Below are 15,471 nucleotides of genomic sequence, written 5' to 3' on the forward strand. Positions count from 1 at the left end.
GCTGGCTTGCCGTTTGAGGGGAGACGGTATTCTCTCAACCTCAGCAAGAGAATATCTCAGTGAAACCTACAGACAAGACAAGTTGGATGTGAGGACGTAGGTTTAAGGTGAAGGGGAAAAGATTTAATAGGAATCTTCGGGTTAACTTTTTCACAAAAGCGTGGTGGGTGTATGGAACAAGCTGCCAGAGAAGGAAGTTGAGGCTGGGACTATCCCAATGTTTAAGAAACACCGATCAAACGCGGGCCGGTGGAAGTAGTGTAGCATTTTTTTTAGACATTAGGTGCAGGAGTAGGCCATTCGGCCCTTCGAGCCAGCACCGCCATTCAATGTGATCATGGCAGACCATCCCCAGTCAGTACCCCCTGTTCCTGCCGTCTCCATGTCCCCTGACTCCGCTATCTTTAAGAGCCCTATCTAGCTCTCTATTGAAAGTATCCAGAGAACTGACCTCCACTGCCCTCTGAAGTGGAGAATTCCACAGACTCACAACTCTCAGGGTGAAAATGAGTTTCCTCGTCTCCGTTCTAAATGGCTTGCCCCTTATTCTTAAACTGTGGCCCCTGCTTCTGGACTCCCCCAACATCAGGAACATGTTTCCTGCCTCTAGAGTGTCCAAACCCGTAATAATCTTATATGTTTCAATAAGATGCCCTCTCATCCTTCTAAACCCCAGAGTATACAAGCCGCTACATTCTCTCTGCATATGACAGTTGGGACATGTTGGTCGGTGGGCAAGTTGGGCTAAAGCCATGCTGTATCACTCTATGTCTGCTCCACCCACCACCTGAGGGAGCGGTGGGGGACCTGGCTGTGGCTGGAGAGGGGCCAGCAGAGAGCGAGGGGCAGAGCGGCCAGCGGGACAAGGTGATAGTCTTGCCCCGCTCCAGGGGAGTGGAGGCGTGTGTGGAGGGGGCAGCTCTGGGTGAATGATCCTGTGTCTTCCAGGCTGTGGCCAACGAGTCCGGGCTGAACTTCATCTCGGTAAAGGGGCCGGAGCTGCTCAACATGGTGAGTCCGCGTGGAACCTCCCTGCTCCCCAAACTACTCGCCCCCTCCCTCGCCTGAGAGCCCTCAACACTCCCTCCGCTCCCTGCCCCGAGCAGTCCATGACACCCCCATTGTGGCCGACACCTTCGCCCACCCCTCTCTGAATTCTCCCCTCTCTGACCCCCACGCTGACCCCTCCCCTCACTGACCCCTCCCCTATCTGACCCCTCTCCTCACTGACCCCTCAGTGACCCCTCCCCTCTCTGACCCCTCCCCTATCTGATCCCTCACTGACCCCACCTCCTCTCTGACCACTCACGTCTGACCCCTCCCTTCACTGACCCCTCCCCTCTGACCCCTCCCCTCGCTACACTCCAACCCACCCCCTCAGCGTCTCCTCCCCCACTCCTTGCCGCCCTTCCCGCTCCCTCTCATGCTCCCTCTCTCCGTGCTTGCAGTACGTGGGGGAGAGTGAGCGGGCGGTGCGACAGGTCTTCCAGCGAGCTCGCAACTCCGCCCCCTGCGTCATCTTCTTCGACGAGATCGACTCCCTGTGTCCACGGCGCTCCGAGCACGAGGTGAGCTGGGGGTGTGGTGTCAGACTGGGGACGGGGAGAAACAGGCTGGGGTGAGGGAGGGAGGGGGTGGGGGAAGGGGTGGTGTGGGTGACAGGGTGGGTCGGGTCAGCACTGGTTGCTGGGTTGGGGGATTGGGATTGGAGGGAATGGAGCATGGTGGGGTCAGGTTGGTGGTGGTTCGGGTCGCCAACTTTCTCACTCCCAATTAATGGACAAAAGGTCAAAATACGGGACAAATTCCCGACGGCAATTCGTTGACCGACTCGGCCGTGGCTGGGTGAATGATGAGTTGTCCCGGGTGCTGGACTGCACACAAAGCCCAGCCGGCGGGCCAGCTGAGGAGTTTTGGCCCGGGCCGTGCAAAGTCCGGCACCCCATCCAACTCATCAACCGATGATCGGCCATGAGAAGGAGGGGTGGTGGTGTTGTTGGCGATAAGCGAAGGTTCGAAGGTCGGACAGCTGGCCGGGCTGCTGACCGACGGGGCCACGGGCGAGGTGCTGCTGCTGCACTCCATGGGCTGCACTACGTCGGGACGGGTGAGGCGGGGCTCCGACCCGACAGTCCCCTCAACCCGAGTAGTAGCAGCCAAATACGGGACAAGCGCCATCCCGTATGGGCCCAATATATGGGATGTCCCAGCTAATACGGGACAGTTGGCAACCCTGGTGGTGGTGGAGGAGGGGCTGTGGTGGAGAGGGCTGGGGGCGGTGTCTGGGGAAGGGATCGGGGATGAGTGTGTGATGATGCGTCTCCTGTGTGCGTCGCCAGTCAGGATCCAGCGTGCGGGTGGTGAACCAGCTGCTGACGGAGATGGATGGGCTGGAGGCCAGGAAGCAGGTCTTCATCATGGCTGCCACTAACAGACCAGGTGACCAGGGCAGCGGCCCCGGGGGGGGGGGGGGGGTTATTTCCGGGAGAGGGGAAAAGGTCAGAGGGAGGGAAGAGTCTGGAGGGTGGGAAGTTAGGAGAGTCAGGGAGAGGGGAGAGATTCATGGGAGGGGGATTCCCGGGGGAGGGTCTCCATTGGAGGGGGGATGGGAGAGTCTGGAGGGGGTGGGGGGTGCGCGTGTGTGAATGCCCCGGCTCGTGTTGTTCCATGGTGGGATGGTGGGGGGCGGAGGGGTGAGGTGTTCCCGGACTCCCTCTACCTCTCTCCGTGCTTCTAGACATCATCGACCGCGCCGTGCTGCGCCCTGGTCGTTTGGACAAGACGCTGTACGTGGGATTGCCACCGGCCGCTGATCGCATCGCCATCCTGCTCACCCTGACCAAGGTGAGAGGTCAAAGGTGCTGACCCAGGGGTGGACAATCACCATCACATAATCCCCGCCCCCCCCCGGCGTTCGGTGGCAAAGGGGGTGGAGGGTATTGCACCAACGAGTTCCCTGCAACCTGTTTCTCTCGCGGTTCACAAACTCGCCAGCCGCCTGCCACTGTTGCGGGCTGGAAGATTCTGTGTACCACGTGTACATGGAGTGTGTGAGGCTGCAGCCCCTGGTCCATTATCTAAAGGGGCTGCTCCTTGCCTTCTGGCTGCACTTCACACCCACCATCCTCATCTTTGGACACCCTGTGTGTAGGGGAGAGGGTCGGGCTGAAGATGTCCTGGTCGGGTTGCTCCTGGGCCTGGCCAAGCTGGCCATCCGCGAGTCACGGCGCCAGGCGGTAGAGGGCTCTGCCCGAGCTGGCTGCCCACCTGCCCCTTTTCCGGGGTTACGTCTGCGCCCGGGTGGTGTTAGAGAGGGAATACGCCCTGTCCACGGGCGCCCTGGAGGATTTCCGGGACTGCTGGGCACCGCGGGGGGTGGAATGCATCCTTGACAAGGGGGGGGGGGGTGGCGATATAGCTGTTTGGAGATTTGATGGTGGGTGTGTTGCCACTGTTTTAGTTTGTAAATATTATTTTTTATAATAATTATATAATAATAATAATTATATAATAATTTGTGAATATCATTTTTTATAATAATTAATTAAAAATAAATTTATGTAGGTGGTAGGGGTGGAGTTGCTTGGGACTTGCGGGGGAGTGTTGGGGTATGGGGGGGGTTGCGGGGCAAGTGTGAGGGGCCTGGGGGTGGATTGATGTGGGTCCTGGTGGAGTGTGGGAGAGTCCAGAGAGGCCGCGTTTCCCTGGGGGGAGTGTGGGAGGGGTTGGTATTGGGTTGGGGGAGGGGGAGGGTCTGGAGGGAGGGTGGGTTCTGGGAGGGGGTTGAGTTGGGGGAGGGGATTGGGAAAGGGGAAGGTGGGAGTGCTGGTGGGTGGGGGTTGGGATGGGGGAGGGGGTCAGAGAGGGTGCACCCTGTGGAGGAGGGGCGGGGTACAGGGGGACGTGTGGGTGGGGTCTAGGAGGGGGTTGGTATGTGGGTGGGTGGGGGGGGTTTAGGGTGTGAGAAGGTGCTGCTTGTGGAGGAGGTGTGGGGGCCGGTGTTGTGTGTGGGGTGTGGGAGGGGGGTGATTGGTGTGGCGTAGGTCAGTGTGTGGGGTGTGGGAGGGGGGTGATTGGTGTGGCGGAGGTCGGTGTGTGGGGTGTGGGAGGGGGGTGATTGGTGTGGCGGAGGACAGTGTGTGGGGTCAGGGACCCTGCCGCAAGGTGACACCGCCGTTCTGTTGCAGGGCGGGAGCCGGCCTCCCATGGACCCTGACGTGGATCTGCGCGCCATCGCCTACGACACGCGGTGTGACTGCTTCACGTGAGTCCCTGCCTCCCTCCCTCTCCCCATCCACCCCATCCGTGACCAGGCCCTGCCTCCCGCTGCCAGAGCTGAGTGTGGACTGGAGCAGCCCGGACTGGGCACGGCTGCCCCTGGTCTGCAGCAGGTAGTTTAGTTTTGTTGACAGACACAGCACAGACACAGGCCCAACGCGTCTGATCACCCCGTACACGAGTTCTATCCCACGCACGCTGGGGGCAATTCACAGAGGCCAATTAACCTTCAAACCTGTACGTCTTAAGAGTGTGGGAGGAATCCGGAGCACCCGGAGAAAACCCACGCAGTCACAGGGAGAACATACAAACTCCGTACACACAGCACCCGCAGTCAGGATGGAAGCCGGGTCTCTGGCGCTGTGAGGCAGCAACTCTACTGCTGCCGCTGTCAAAGTAGCTGAGACGACACGGAGATGACATGACCGCCGGCACTCCAGCGGCATTGTCCGCCGTTGCTCTGCCTGTCCCTCCCTGCCCGTGACTCGCCCAGCCCCAATGGTGGACCTTGTGCCCCCCCCGCTCGCCCTCACCCTCACCACGACCGCTGGCTGGGCGGTGCTGATCCGCTCTACTCTGCTCTGTCTCCTCCAGGGGCGCGGACCTGTCAGCGTTAGTGCGCGAAGCCTCCGTCGCTGCGCTGAGACAGCAGCTGGCGGCACCACAGCCAGGTGAGAACACAACACCCCAACTGTTCAGCTACATGTGAGTGGGAGATAGGACACAAAAAGCTGGAGGAACTCAGCGGGGTCAGGCAGCATCTCTGGAGAGAAGGAATGGGTGAGGTTTCGGGTTGAGACCCTTCTTCAGACTGAGACTCGGGGGAGAGACGGTGATATAGAGGAATTAAAGAAAGATATACAAACGAGGAGGAATGCAGGGGTTACTTGAAGTTAGAGAAATCAATATTCATACCACTGGGATGTAAGCTGCCCAAGCGAAATATGAGATGCTGTTCCTCCAATTTGTTTTACTCTGACAATGGAGGAGGCCTCGGACAGAAAGGTCAACGTGGGAATGGGGAAGGAGAATTAAAGTGTGGGGCTACCGGGAAACCAGGTAGGTCCAGGCGGATTGAGGCGTTGGTTTATTATTGTTTATAACTTTGTGTTTGCCTGCTATCCAGTCAGACCATACCACAAGACTACAACCAAACCAGACACAACAAGTACATGTAGTGCAAAGAGAAATATACCAGAGTATTACAGGATTATCGATTAACAGCTACAGAGATAAAGGTTCAAAGGTTCAAAGGTTGATTTATTGTCACATACACCTAGATGTAGTGACATTCTTTTTGCCAATGCAGCACATTAAAAAGGAATACAAACATAACAATAATAAATAGCTTTATTATTGCAGGTGAATAATACAGGTGGTAATATTGTGGTGAGATTGGGACCGCACCCTAGCTATTTCATAGCTCAGTGGTCTGATAACTGTGAGGAGGAAGTTGTTTCTGAATCTGAATGTCTGTGCTTTCCTCTCCTCTCAGGCACAAGCTACAAAAAACTAGAACGAATGAGGGGTAAAAATGATCCTTGATAATGTTGTCTGCTTTGCACCCCGAGGCAGCGTGATGTGAGGGTGGCAGGGTGCCGAGGGAAGTGTTGATGAACAGAGGGACTAGGTGTCTATGTGCACAAGTCCCTGCAAGTGGCAGCACAGATGAATAAGGTGGTGAAGAATGCATATGGAGAGCTGGGAATTGGTGATAACATAAGCGAGGGAGGTTATGCTCCCAGTTGGTTAGACCTCAGCTGGAGTTCTGGTCACCACCCTACAGGGTGGTGGGATTATTCTGGAGATGTGGCCTCGGGTGGAGCGTAGAGGGGAGATGTTGAAATATCAACATCTGGTGGAGTGTCAGACTAAGTTAGATTTAGCCTCTAGGGCTAACGGAACAGAAGGATATGGGGGAAAAGCAATGATCATATTGAGTGGCAGGCTCGAAGGGCCGAATGGCCTACTCCTGCACCTGTTTTCTATGTTTCTAAAAGGGGTCTGGTCAAAAACAAAAAGAGAAAATGCTAGAAATAGTCAAGCCGTACCCGTGGGAAGAGAAGTAAAGATAATGTTTCAGATCAACGATCTTTTGTCAGACTAGGAAGGAGACTTGTTCAGCTTCGGTGGGGTTGGGGGGGGGGGGGGGGGGGGGGGGGGGGGAGGAGAGAGGGAGATCTCTGAGAGCATAAAACTGAGGTGACCACAGAGATAAGATATCAACAGGGTATCTGGTCACTGAGTGAATGGGGGAAGTTAGAGAGCAGAGACAGAAGAACTTAGACCAAGGAATGTGGCAGTTCAGACATGTCAGCTCAGTTTATTGTCACATGTACCGAGGTACAGTGAAAAGCTTTTTGTTGTGTGCTAAACAGTCAGCAGAAAGACAATACATGATTCATCTCACACAATCAATCCATTTACAGTGTATAGATACATGATAAGGGAATAACGTTTAGTGCAAGGTAAAGCCAGCAAAGTCTGATCAAGGATAGTCCGAGGGTCACCAAAGAGGTAGATAGTAGTTCAGCATTGCTCTCTGTTTGTGGTAGGATGATTTAGTTGCCTGAAAACAGCTGGGAAGAAACTCCCTGAATCTGGTGGTGTGCCTTTGTCACCTTTTGCCCGATGGGAGAGGGGAGAAGAGGGAGTGGCCAGGGTACGTCTTGATTATGTTGTTGGCCTTGCCGAGGCAGCGCGAGGTATAAATGGAGTCAATAGAAGGGAGATTGGCTGCATCCACAATTTGCAGCAACTTCTTAGGCCCTGGATGGAGCTGTTCCCAAACCAAGCTGTGATGCATCCTGATAAAATGCTTTCTATGGTGCTGGAAGACATGGCCAGCAGATCCGACTGGTAGGTCATTCTCTGCCAGAGAGAGAGAGAGAGAGACAGAGAGAGAGAAGGGAAATCAAACAAGCTGAGCCAATGCTGTTGGTGGACAACTGTTCAGTTTAGTTGAGAGATACGGCACGGAAACAGGCCCTTCGGCCCACCGAGTCCGTGCCGACCAGCGATCCCCGCACATTAACATTGTCTTACACATACTAGGGACAATTTACAATTACACCAAGCCAATTAACCTAAAAACCTGTAGGTCTTTGGAGTGTTGGAGGAAACCAAAGATCTCGGAGACAGCCCACGCGGTCATAGGGAGAACATACAAACAAGCACCCGTAGTCAGAATCGAACCCTGGTCTCTGGAGCTGTGAGGCAGCAACTCTACCGCTGTGCCACCCAGCAACTGATGCAGAGGAATCAAGTTTCCTGGTTGAAGAATTCAGTGTTGAGTCCAGGAGGCTGTGATGTGGGCAGAGGAAAGCTGAGGTGCTGTTGCTCAAGCTCGTGTTGGGCTTCAGTGTGACAGTGCTTGTCGGGACATATGTTTGAGCTAGAGGGGTCTGAGGGGCAATCTCTCTCCGGGCACAGGCTGGCTGAAGTCTAGAACACTAGAACACCCTGCCTGAAGGGGTGGTGGAGGCAGATTCTCCAATGATGCTTATGAAGCATCTAGACAAGTACCAAGGTACGGTAGGCTGCAGGGTTGCAGGTGCAGTGAAGGGGATCAGTTTGGTGAAGTATAATGGGCAGTGCAGGCATGGCGCACACATAAGCCACGTTTCTGTGCCGTACCACTCTGTGCCTTCCCACTTCCTGCTACCTGCCTCCCTCTCCCCACTCGTGTCGCCATGTACATCCCTTCTCCCCTCTCCCTTGCTCTTCTCATCCGGCATCAATTGCTTCTGTTTTCCAGCCTCCTGCTCGGAACTGCGAGTAGCACGCCAGCACTTCGAAACAGCTTTCGAGAAAGTCAGACCTTCGGTCTCCAAAAAGGTGAGATTACAGTCGAGCAGAAACCTGCAGTGAGATGAGAAAAGGCAGGAATTATCTAGCAGGTCTGCGGGCAACTGAGGGGGAGAGAAACGGTGAACCGTTTGTCTCTTCAGCTTCGGAGATGGAGGAGGGGTTGGAGTCGGGGGTTAATGGGAGAAGGCAGGAGAATGGGGTTAGGAGGGAGAGATGGACCAGCCAAGTTTGAATGACGGAGATGACTCGATGGGCCGAATGGCCTAATTCTGCTCCAATCACTTATGAGATAATAATGTCTTTGACAGGAGGGGAAGCAAGAGAAACAGACACGAGAGCCTGTAAATGCTGGAATCTGGAACAAAAAACAATCTGCCAGAGGAACCCAGTTGATCAGGCAGCATGTGTGAAGGGAAAGTAGTAGTTCCTCAGGATGTTACTCGGCCAAGACCCTGCATCAGGAGTGAGAGCGCAGAGGGGAGATGGCCAGTATAAAGAGGAGAGGAGGAGGGGTTAGACGGGGCTTGGGAGATATTGGGTGGAACCAGGTAAGGAGGGAGATGAAGGGGTGAGGAGCCAGAGAGGGGTGAGATCAGAGATCAGGAGTCAGCAGCTGGTGGGTGATAGATCGAGGCAGGTAGGGGAATGGAATAAAAGGTGCAGGTGGAACTGGGTAGAGGAGGTACAGTTGAAGGCTGGAAGATGGTGAGTAGGAGCACAAGAGGTTGCAGATGCTGGAATATCTTATAGAATCTTATAGAATTTTTTGAGGATGTAACTAGTAGAGTGGATAATGGAGAACCAGTGGATGTGTAATATCTGGACTTTCAGAAGGCTTTCGACAAGGTCCCACATAAGAGATTAGTATACAAACTTAAAGCACACGGTATTGGGGGTTCAGTATTGATGTGGATAGGGAACTGGCTAGCAAACAGGAAGCAAAGAGTAGGAGTAAACGGGTCCTTTTCAGAATGGCAGGTAGTGACTAGTGGGGTACCGCAAGGCTCAGTGCTGGGACCCCAGCTATTTACAATATATATTAATGATCTGGATGAGGGGATTGAATGCAACATCTCCAAGTTTGCGGATGACACAAAGCTGGGGGGCAGTGTTAGCTGTGAGGAGGATGCTAGGAGGCTGCAAGGTGACTTGGATAGGTTGGGTGAGTGGGCAAATGCATGGCAGATGCAGCATAATGTGGATAAATGTGAGGTTATCCACTTTGGTGGCAAAAACAGGAAAGTAGACTATTATCTGAATGGTGGCCGATTAGGAAAAGGGGAGATGCAACGAGACCTGGGTGTCATGGTACACCAGTCATTGAAAGTAGGAATGCAGGTGCAGCAGGCAGTGAAGAAAGCAAATGGTATGTTAGCATTCATAGCAAAAGGATTTGAGTATAAGAGCAGGGAGGTTCTACTGCAGTTGTACAGGGTCTTGGTGAGACCACACCTGGAGTATTGCGTACAGTTTTGGTCTCCTAATCTGAGGAAAGACATTCTTGCCATAGAGGGAGTACAGAGAAGGTTCACCAGACTGATTCCTGGGATGGCAGGATTTTCATATGAAGAAAGACTGGATAGACTCGGCTTGTACACGCTGGAATTCAGAAGATTGAGGGGGGATCTTATAGAAACTTACAAAATTCTTAAGGGGTTGGACAGGCTAGATGCAGGAAGATTATTCCCGATGTTGGGTAAGTCCAGAACTAGGGGTCACAGTTTAAGGATAAGAGGGAAGTCTTTTCGGACCGAGATGAGAAAATCATTTTTTACACAGAGAGTGGTGAATCTCTGGAATTCTCTGCCACAGAAGGTAGTTGAGGCCAGTTCATTGGCTATATTTAAGAGGGAGTTAGATGTGGCCCTTGTGGCTAAAGGGATCAGGGGGTATGGAGAGAAGGCAGATACAGGATACTGAGTTGGATGATCAGCCATGATCATATCGAATGGTGGTGCAGGCTTGAAGGGCCGAATGGCCTACTCCTGCACCTATTTTCTATGTTTCTATGTAATATGATAAGTGAGGAAGGTGATGTGGAACCATTGAAGAGATTGTGGGCAGATGGAAACAAGTGAGGAACAAGAGCGACTGCCATGAGTGCTGAAGGTGTGGGATAGTGGCGAAGACTTGCTCGTCGATCTCGAGGAGGAGTCAATGGGGAATAAATGGGGACAGAGCAGAAAGAGAGGGAAACAACGGCTAAATTAATGTATAAAATACTTCAGTTGTGGGAAATCTGAAGTAAAAGAGAATGCTGGAAATGGTCAACGAGTCTGGCAACTGTCGAGTGGGAATTAATGTTAGCTGTTGATGGCCATTCATCAGAACAGACAGTCTGGAAAGGGCGGATATCTGAAATTGTTGGATTCATTTGTAAAGTCCCGAGGGGTCGTTACACACAGACCGCAGCTGAATTGTGGGGGGTTTTTAGGAGAGGAGGGGGTATGAGTCAGAAGTGGAACAGGCGCGGTGGGAAATCTCCGTCCTGGAGGGAAGCCACTGTTGGGGAAAGATGAAATCATCCTGGGAGCACCGGCCTGGTCCCTGTGGAAATAAGAACAGAGATGGAGAAACTGGAAGAATGGGAAGGACCGTTACAGGAAGCAGAGTGGAAGGAGAAGTGGTCTGATAACAGTGGTCTGAGAAGTTGGCTTGCTGTGGTTATTGGTTGCTCTTCTATTCGTCAGATGGGAGGGAACTGGTTCTCTGACGGGAACTACCATAGCACTCTGTGAGTTATTTACAAGTGGCAGGCAGCCACTAGTGCAGTACATGTCGATCAGTGCTCTCAGCTCTTGAGACTGTCCCAAAGATGAACATCACCACACTTTGTACAATTGCAATCCACAGCTATTCATGATGTACCTTAACGATCTAGATGAGGGAATTGAATATCTGCAGATGACAAAGCTGGGTGAGAGGGTGAGCTGTGCGGAGGATACGGAGAGGCTGACGTGTGATTTGGACAAGTTGTGGGATAGGCAGATACTTGGCAGATGTATTTATAATGTCGGTGATCTCACATGTTGGCAGTAACAGGATGGTAGATTATGATTTGTGTGGTGATGGACCATTCCCTGACCCTTGACGGACCAGACCCTGGTTCCTGATTCTCTCGGACTCACCCCGTGGGTGAACTGGGATGAATGTGTGATCCACGGTCAGGTAGAAGCGGAGCTGCATCTTAACGAGGTGGAATTACGGTGGAACAGATTCGGGGATGTGAAATCAGTGGAAGTTTATCAAACAGCATAAAATGGTAGAGGAAGAACATGTATCTGGTAAAGATCAAGAAGGTACAAGGTTGAATTAATTCTGGACAACAGTAGCCAAGGGCACACAAAATTGCTGGGGAAACTCAGCGGGTGCAGCAGCATCTATGGAGCGAAGGAAATAGGCGACGTTTCGGGCCGAAACCCTTCTTCAGACTGATACTTCTTCAGTCTGAAGAAGGGTTTCGGCCCGAAACGTCGCCTATTTCCTTCGCTCCATAGATGCTGCTGCACCCGCTGAGTTTCCTCAGCAATTTTGTGTACCTTCGATATTCCAGCATCTGCAGTTCCCTTTTGAACAGTAGCCAAGGGCATGGGCAAAGTCAGTGGCAACACATTCGGGTCCACTCACCGTGGACTTTGGTGAGTTGTCTGGTTGTTAATTAATTTGCTCACCTTGGGAACAGCAGCTTTATTTGCCCACGTAGGCCTCACAGGTTGAGACCCACAATCTTATCTTTGTTCTGGAACAAGTTTCACTTTTCTTTAATCCCTTTTGAGGGTGGTACGGCTTTGACGGGAGCATCCCCCCCCTCCTCAATCTGATGTGGTTGTCTCTATTTCCATCTTGCAGGATCAGCTGATGTACGAGCGTCTGCAACAGTCCCTCACTCGTTGAAAGGATCTGGAGATGGCCGGTAGCAGACTCTACTCTGGGGGTCCTGCTACAGCTCTCCCTTGCCTGGTGTCGCCCCTCCTAGATTAACCTGCGCAGAAAATGGCTGATACATCTGTGGACTTGCTGTGAGATGAGAGCCACAAGAATGCCACTGCCAAAGAAAACTAACTCTCCCCCCCCCCAGCTGAGTAATAACACTGGGATCCGATGGCCTGCAGTTAGCTGGGGGAAGGAGAGAAATTTGAATCTTGTTTTTCAATGGAAGTGTCTGAACTACTTCGTACCTTAAAGGCACAAAATCAGGAGGAAATAGTGGACTTTTGTAATTAAGGGGGCAATTGGATGAATTAATACTTTGTCACATGTGACAAGTCACAGTGAAATTCTTTGCCTGCATACGCATAAATTTGGGGTGGGGTATCGGGAGCAAGTTGGTGCATGAGAGGAACTGTGATGGGTATTCTGCCACTCTCAGGGTGGCATAGAAGGTGTAAGGGGACAGAGGGTCCTCTGTGTTCCTTGTCATTCAGTGCAACATAGCCGCCCTGCTGCAATCAGACCCTCCAACTGCACTCACTCCCACTCTGGGGAGCTTGCAGAGTTTCAGTGGAGAGATCTCTTCAGCACCGTGCTCTGTGGGCTGCTGAGGGTGTGCAAGTCCTCACAGCTCAGCTCCAGCACGTATGTAAAATGGCAGAAGTTGCAGTGCTCCACCCAGAATGTACCGTAGATGCTGCCACCATCTGCCCGAGCTTGCCATACAATGTAGAGATCGGCTCTGAACGACTTCATTCCCTGCAGTTTGCTGCTGATCAGCCCTAGGCACAGGTGCAGTGTTGCCGGCTCGGGATTACCTTGTATTGACAAAGCCCCAGCTGTTGATAAAAGTGCTGTTTTAATTTTGTCTTGCTGAAGGATGTTTTTATAATTTTAATGACTGTGCTGGCAGCCTACTGGGGCCAACCCATAATCCACATTGATGGTGTGTATGCTGCAGGATGCAACTATTCCCACCACCTCCTCCTTTGGAACAGGTTTTTCAGCAGGCGGGAGAAGAGCCGGATTGCAGATGTATAAAGTGTAGAGATATGCAGGAAGGAACTGCAGATGCTGGTTTAAACCGAAGGTAGACACAAAAAGCTGGAGTGACTCAGCAGGACAGGCAGCATCACTGGAGAGAAGGAATGGGTGACATTTCAGGTTGAGACCCTTCTTTAATGATTTGGAGTGATGTTCAAATGAAAAAAGCTAGCATCCCCTTGTATTGTGGGGCATACTCAGACCGAATGGTGAAGAGCTGCCTCAGTTTGCAGCCCTTAGCCCAATCTTTTACTAGTACAGCACCTTCCACACTAAGGGCTTGCTAATCAAAACCATCCTCTGAAAAAGCTTCCCAATTCTCTAGCTTCCCACAAATTTACTCCTTTTTTATCCCAACCCAACATTAATCTTAATCCAAGTATACCACACACTTTAGCACCCGTTGGCAAGAACATGTTGACACTGATGGGCTGACGTGTCAATTTCAATGCAAGGCATATTGTGAATGAAATCAGATGAACCTGGAGTTCAAGAAGGAACTGCAGATGCTGGAAGATCGAAGGTACACAAAAATGCTGGAGAAACTCAGCGGATGCAGCAGCATCTATGGAGCGAAGGAAATGGGTGACATTTCGGGTCTGAAGAAGGGTTTCGGCCCGAAACATCACCCATTTCCTTCGCTCCATAGATGCTGCTGCACCCGCTGAGTTTCTCCAGCATTTTTGTGTACCTCAGATGAACCTGGAGCCTGGATTTATGGTTGGGATGATGATGTGGCCATTGTAGACATGTGGTTGTGGAAGGGACACAACCGACAGTTCAATATTCCAGACATGATTAAGATGAAGGCAAAAGAGGTGGAGGAGGTGCGTTACCGATCAGGGAGACTAATCAAGAATCTATCTCTGCCTTAAAAATATCCATTGACTTGAATCCATTCTTTATTCCCCATTATCATTTCTCCTGCTTCATTTTCCAGCGTTTCAACGTACTCTTGCCTCTTTCGTACTTTTAATATATCTGAAGAAACTCTTGCTATCCTCTTTTATATTATTGGATAGCTTACCTTCGTATTTCATATTTTCTCCCTATCTTGCCTTTTCAGTTACCTTCTGATCTTTAAAAGCTTCCCAATTCTCTAGCTTCCCACTAGGGGCGGCACAGTGAGAGTTGCGGCCTTGCAGCACCAGAGACCAGAGTTTGATCCCGACTACGGGTGCTGTCTGTATGGAGTTTGGATCGCTAAACTAAACTAATCTTTGTAATGTTATAGGGCTCCTCTTTTAGGTTTATGCTGTCCTTGACTTCCCTGGTCAGCCACGGTCACCTCATTCTCTCCCTAGAATCTTTCTTCTTCTTTGGAATGAAAAGATCCTGCATCTTCCAAATTATTCCGAGCAATTCCTGCCATTGCTGTTCTAACGTCATTCCTGCTTGGGTCCCTTTCCAGTCAACTCCGTCCTCATGCCTCTTTAGTCCCCTTTTCGCTCAGCTGTAATACTGATGCATCAAATTTCATCTTCTCCCTTTCAAATTGCAGGTTAAATCTTATCATATGGTGGTTCCTTTACCTTGAGCTCCCTTATCAAATCTGGTTCATTACACACTAAATCCAGAATTGCCTGGTGTATCCAAGAGGGTTTCTTGAAACAGCATGCAGATAGTCCAACCTGAGAAAGGAACATACCACACCTTGTGTTGAGAAATAAGCCCAGCCAGGTGACTGGTGTTTCATTGGAAGGGCATTTTATGGATACTGATCACAGCTCCATAATGTTTTAAATCATTTTGAATAGGTAGAAGACTAGACCTTGCGGAATGCACTATATTGGAGTAAGGCAAAGTACAATGTTATTAGGCTGGGGTTTGGGAGGGTTCAGTTGGAACAATTATTGGATAAATCCACATCTGACCTGTGAGTTTAAAGGCCAGTTGATCAATGTTCAGAACTGGCATGTTCCAGTGAGGAGGAATAAGGATGGCAAAGTAAGGGAACTTTGCATGTCCAAAGGGATGTAAATTGGGTCAAAAGAAACATGTGCAAGATTTAAGAGGTTGGAATTAGACCCAGGCAGTTCTGTCGTGTTCTCCACCTGATTGCTTGATGAATATAAAGAGGAAAAAGCAGGCGATTGGAAGGCCAAAATGCTTTGGCGAGTTTGGCAAGATTAAAGAAAATACCAGATCTTTATATTTTTACATTAAAAACAAGAGGATATCCAGGGAGGAAGTAGGACTGCTCAAGGATAAAGGAGGGAATTTGTACTTAGTCTGGGGACACGTGCTTTACACACTTCTCATCTATTTTCACCAAGAAGGACAGTGAGATCAGTGTGGAGAATATTATGTATGGGCAGTTTGAGATTCAGGAGTTGGGGGCTCGTGAAGCACATCGAGGTAGATAATTCCCCAGGACCTGAATGGTTTCATCCCAGGTTATTGACAAAG

The 15,471-nt window shown here is 51.2% G+C and overlaps 1 protein-coding gene across 1 annotated transcript in view; it reads left to right on the forward strand.

Moving 5' to 3' along the window:
* Positions 1–12,886, forward strand: part of nvl (nuclear VCP like) — a 40,544-nt gene extending 27,658 nt beyond the window's left edge. Inside the window, exons 17-24 of the mRNA XM_033020620.1 lie at positions 949–1,011; positions 1,449–1,568; positions 2,340–2,439; positions 2,738–2,844; positions 4,188–4,264; positions 4,873–4,949; positions 8,036–8,115; positions 11,938–12,886. Of these exons, the coding sequence (XP_032876511.1) occupies positions 949–1,011; positions 1,449–1,568; positions 2,340–2,439; positions 2,738–2,844; positions 4,188–4,264; positions 4,873–4,949; positions 8,036–8,115; positions 11,938–11,982 (669 nt within the window). The 3' untranslated portion in view covers positions 11,983–12,886. The remainder of the gene's footprint in view (positions 1–948; positions 1,012–1,448; positions 1,569–2,339; positions 2,440–2,737; positions 2,845–4,187; positions 4,265–4,872; positions 4,950–8,035; positions 8,116–11,937) is intronic.
* The last annotated feature ends 2,585 nt before the right edge of the window (positions 12,887–15,471 follow it).

Source organism: Amblyraja radiata, chromosome 5 (assembly GCF_010909765.2).
Source record: "Amblyraja radiata isolate CabotCenter1 chromosome 5, sAmbRad1.1.pri, whole genome shotgun sequence".
NCBI lineage: Eukaryota > Metazoa > Chordata > Chondrichthyes > Rajiformes > Rajidae > Amblyraja > Amblyraja radiata.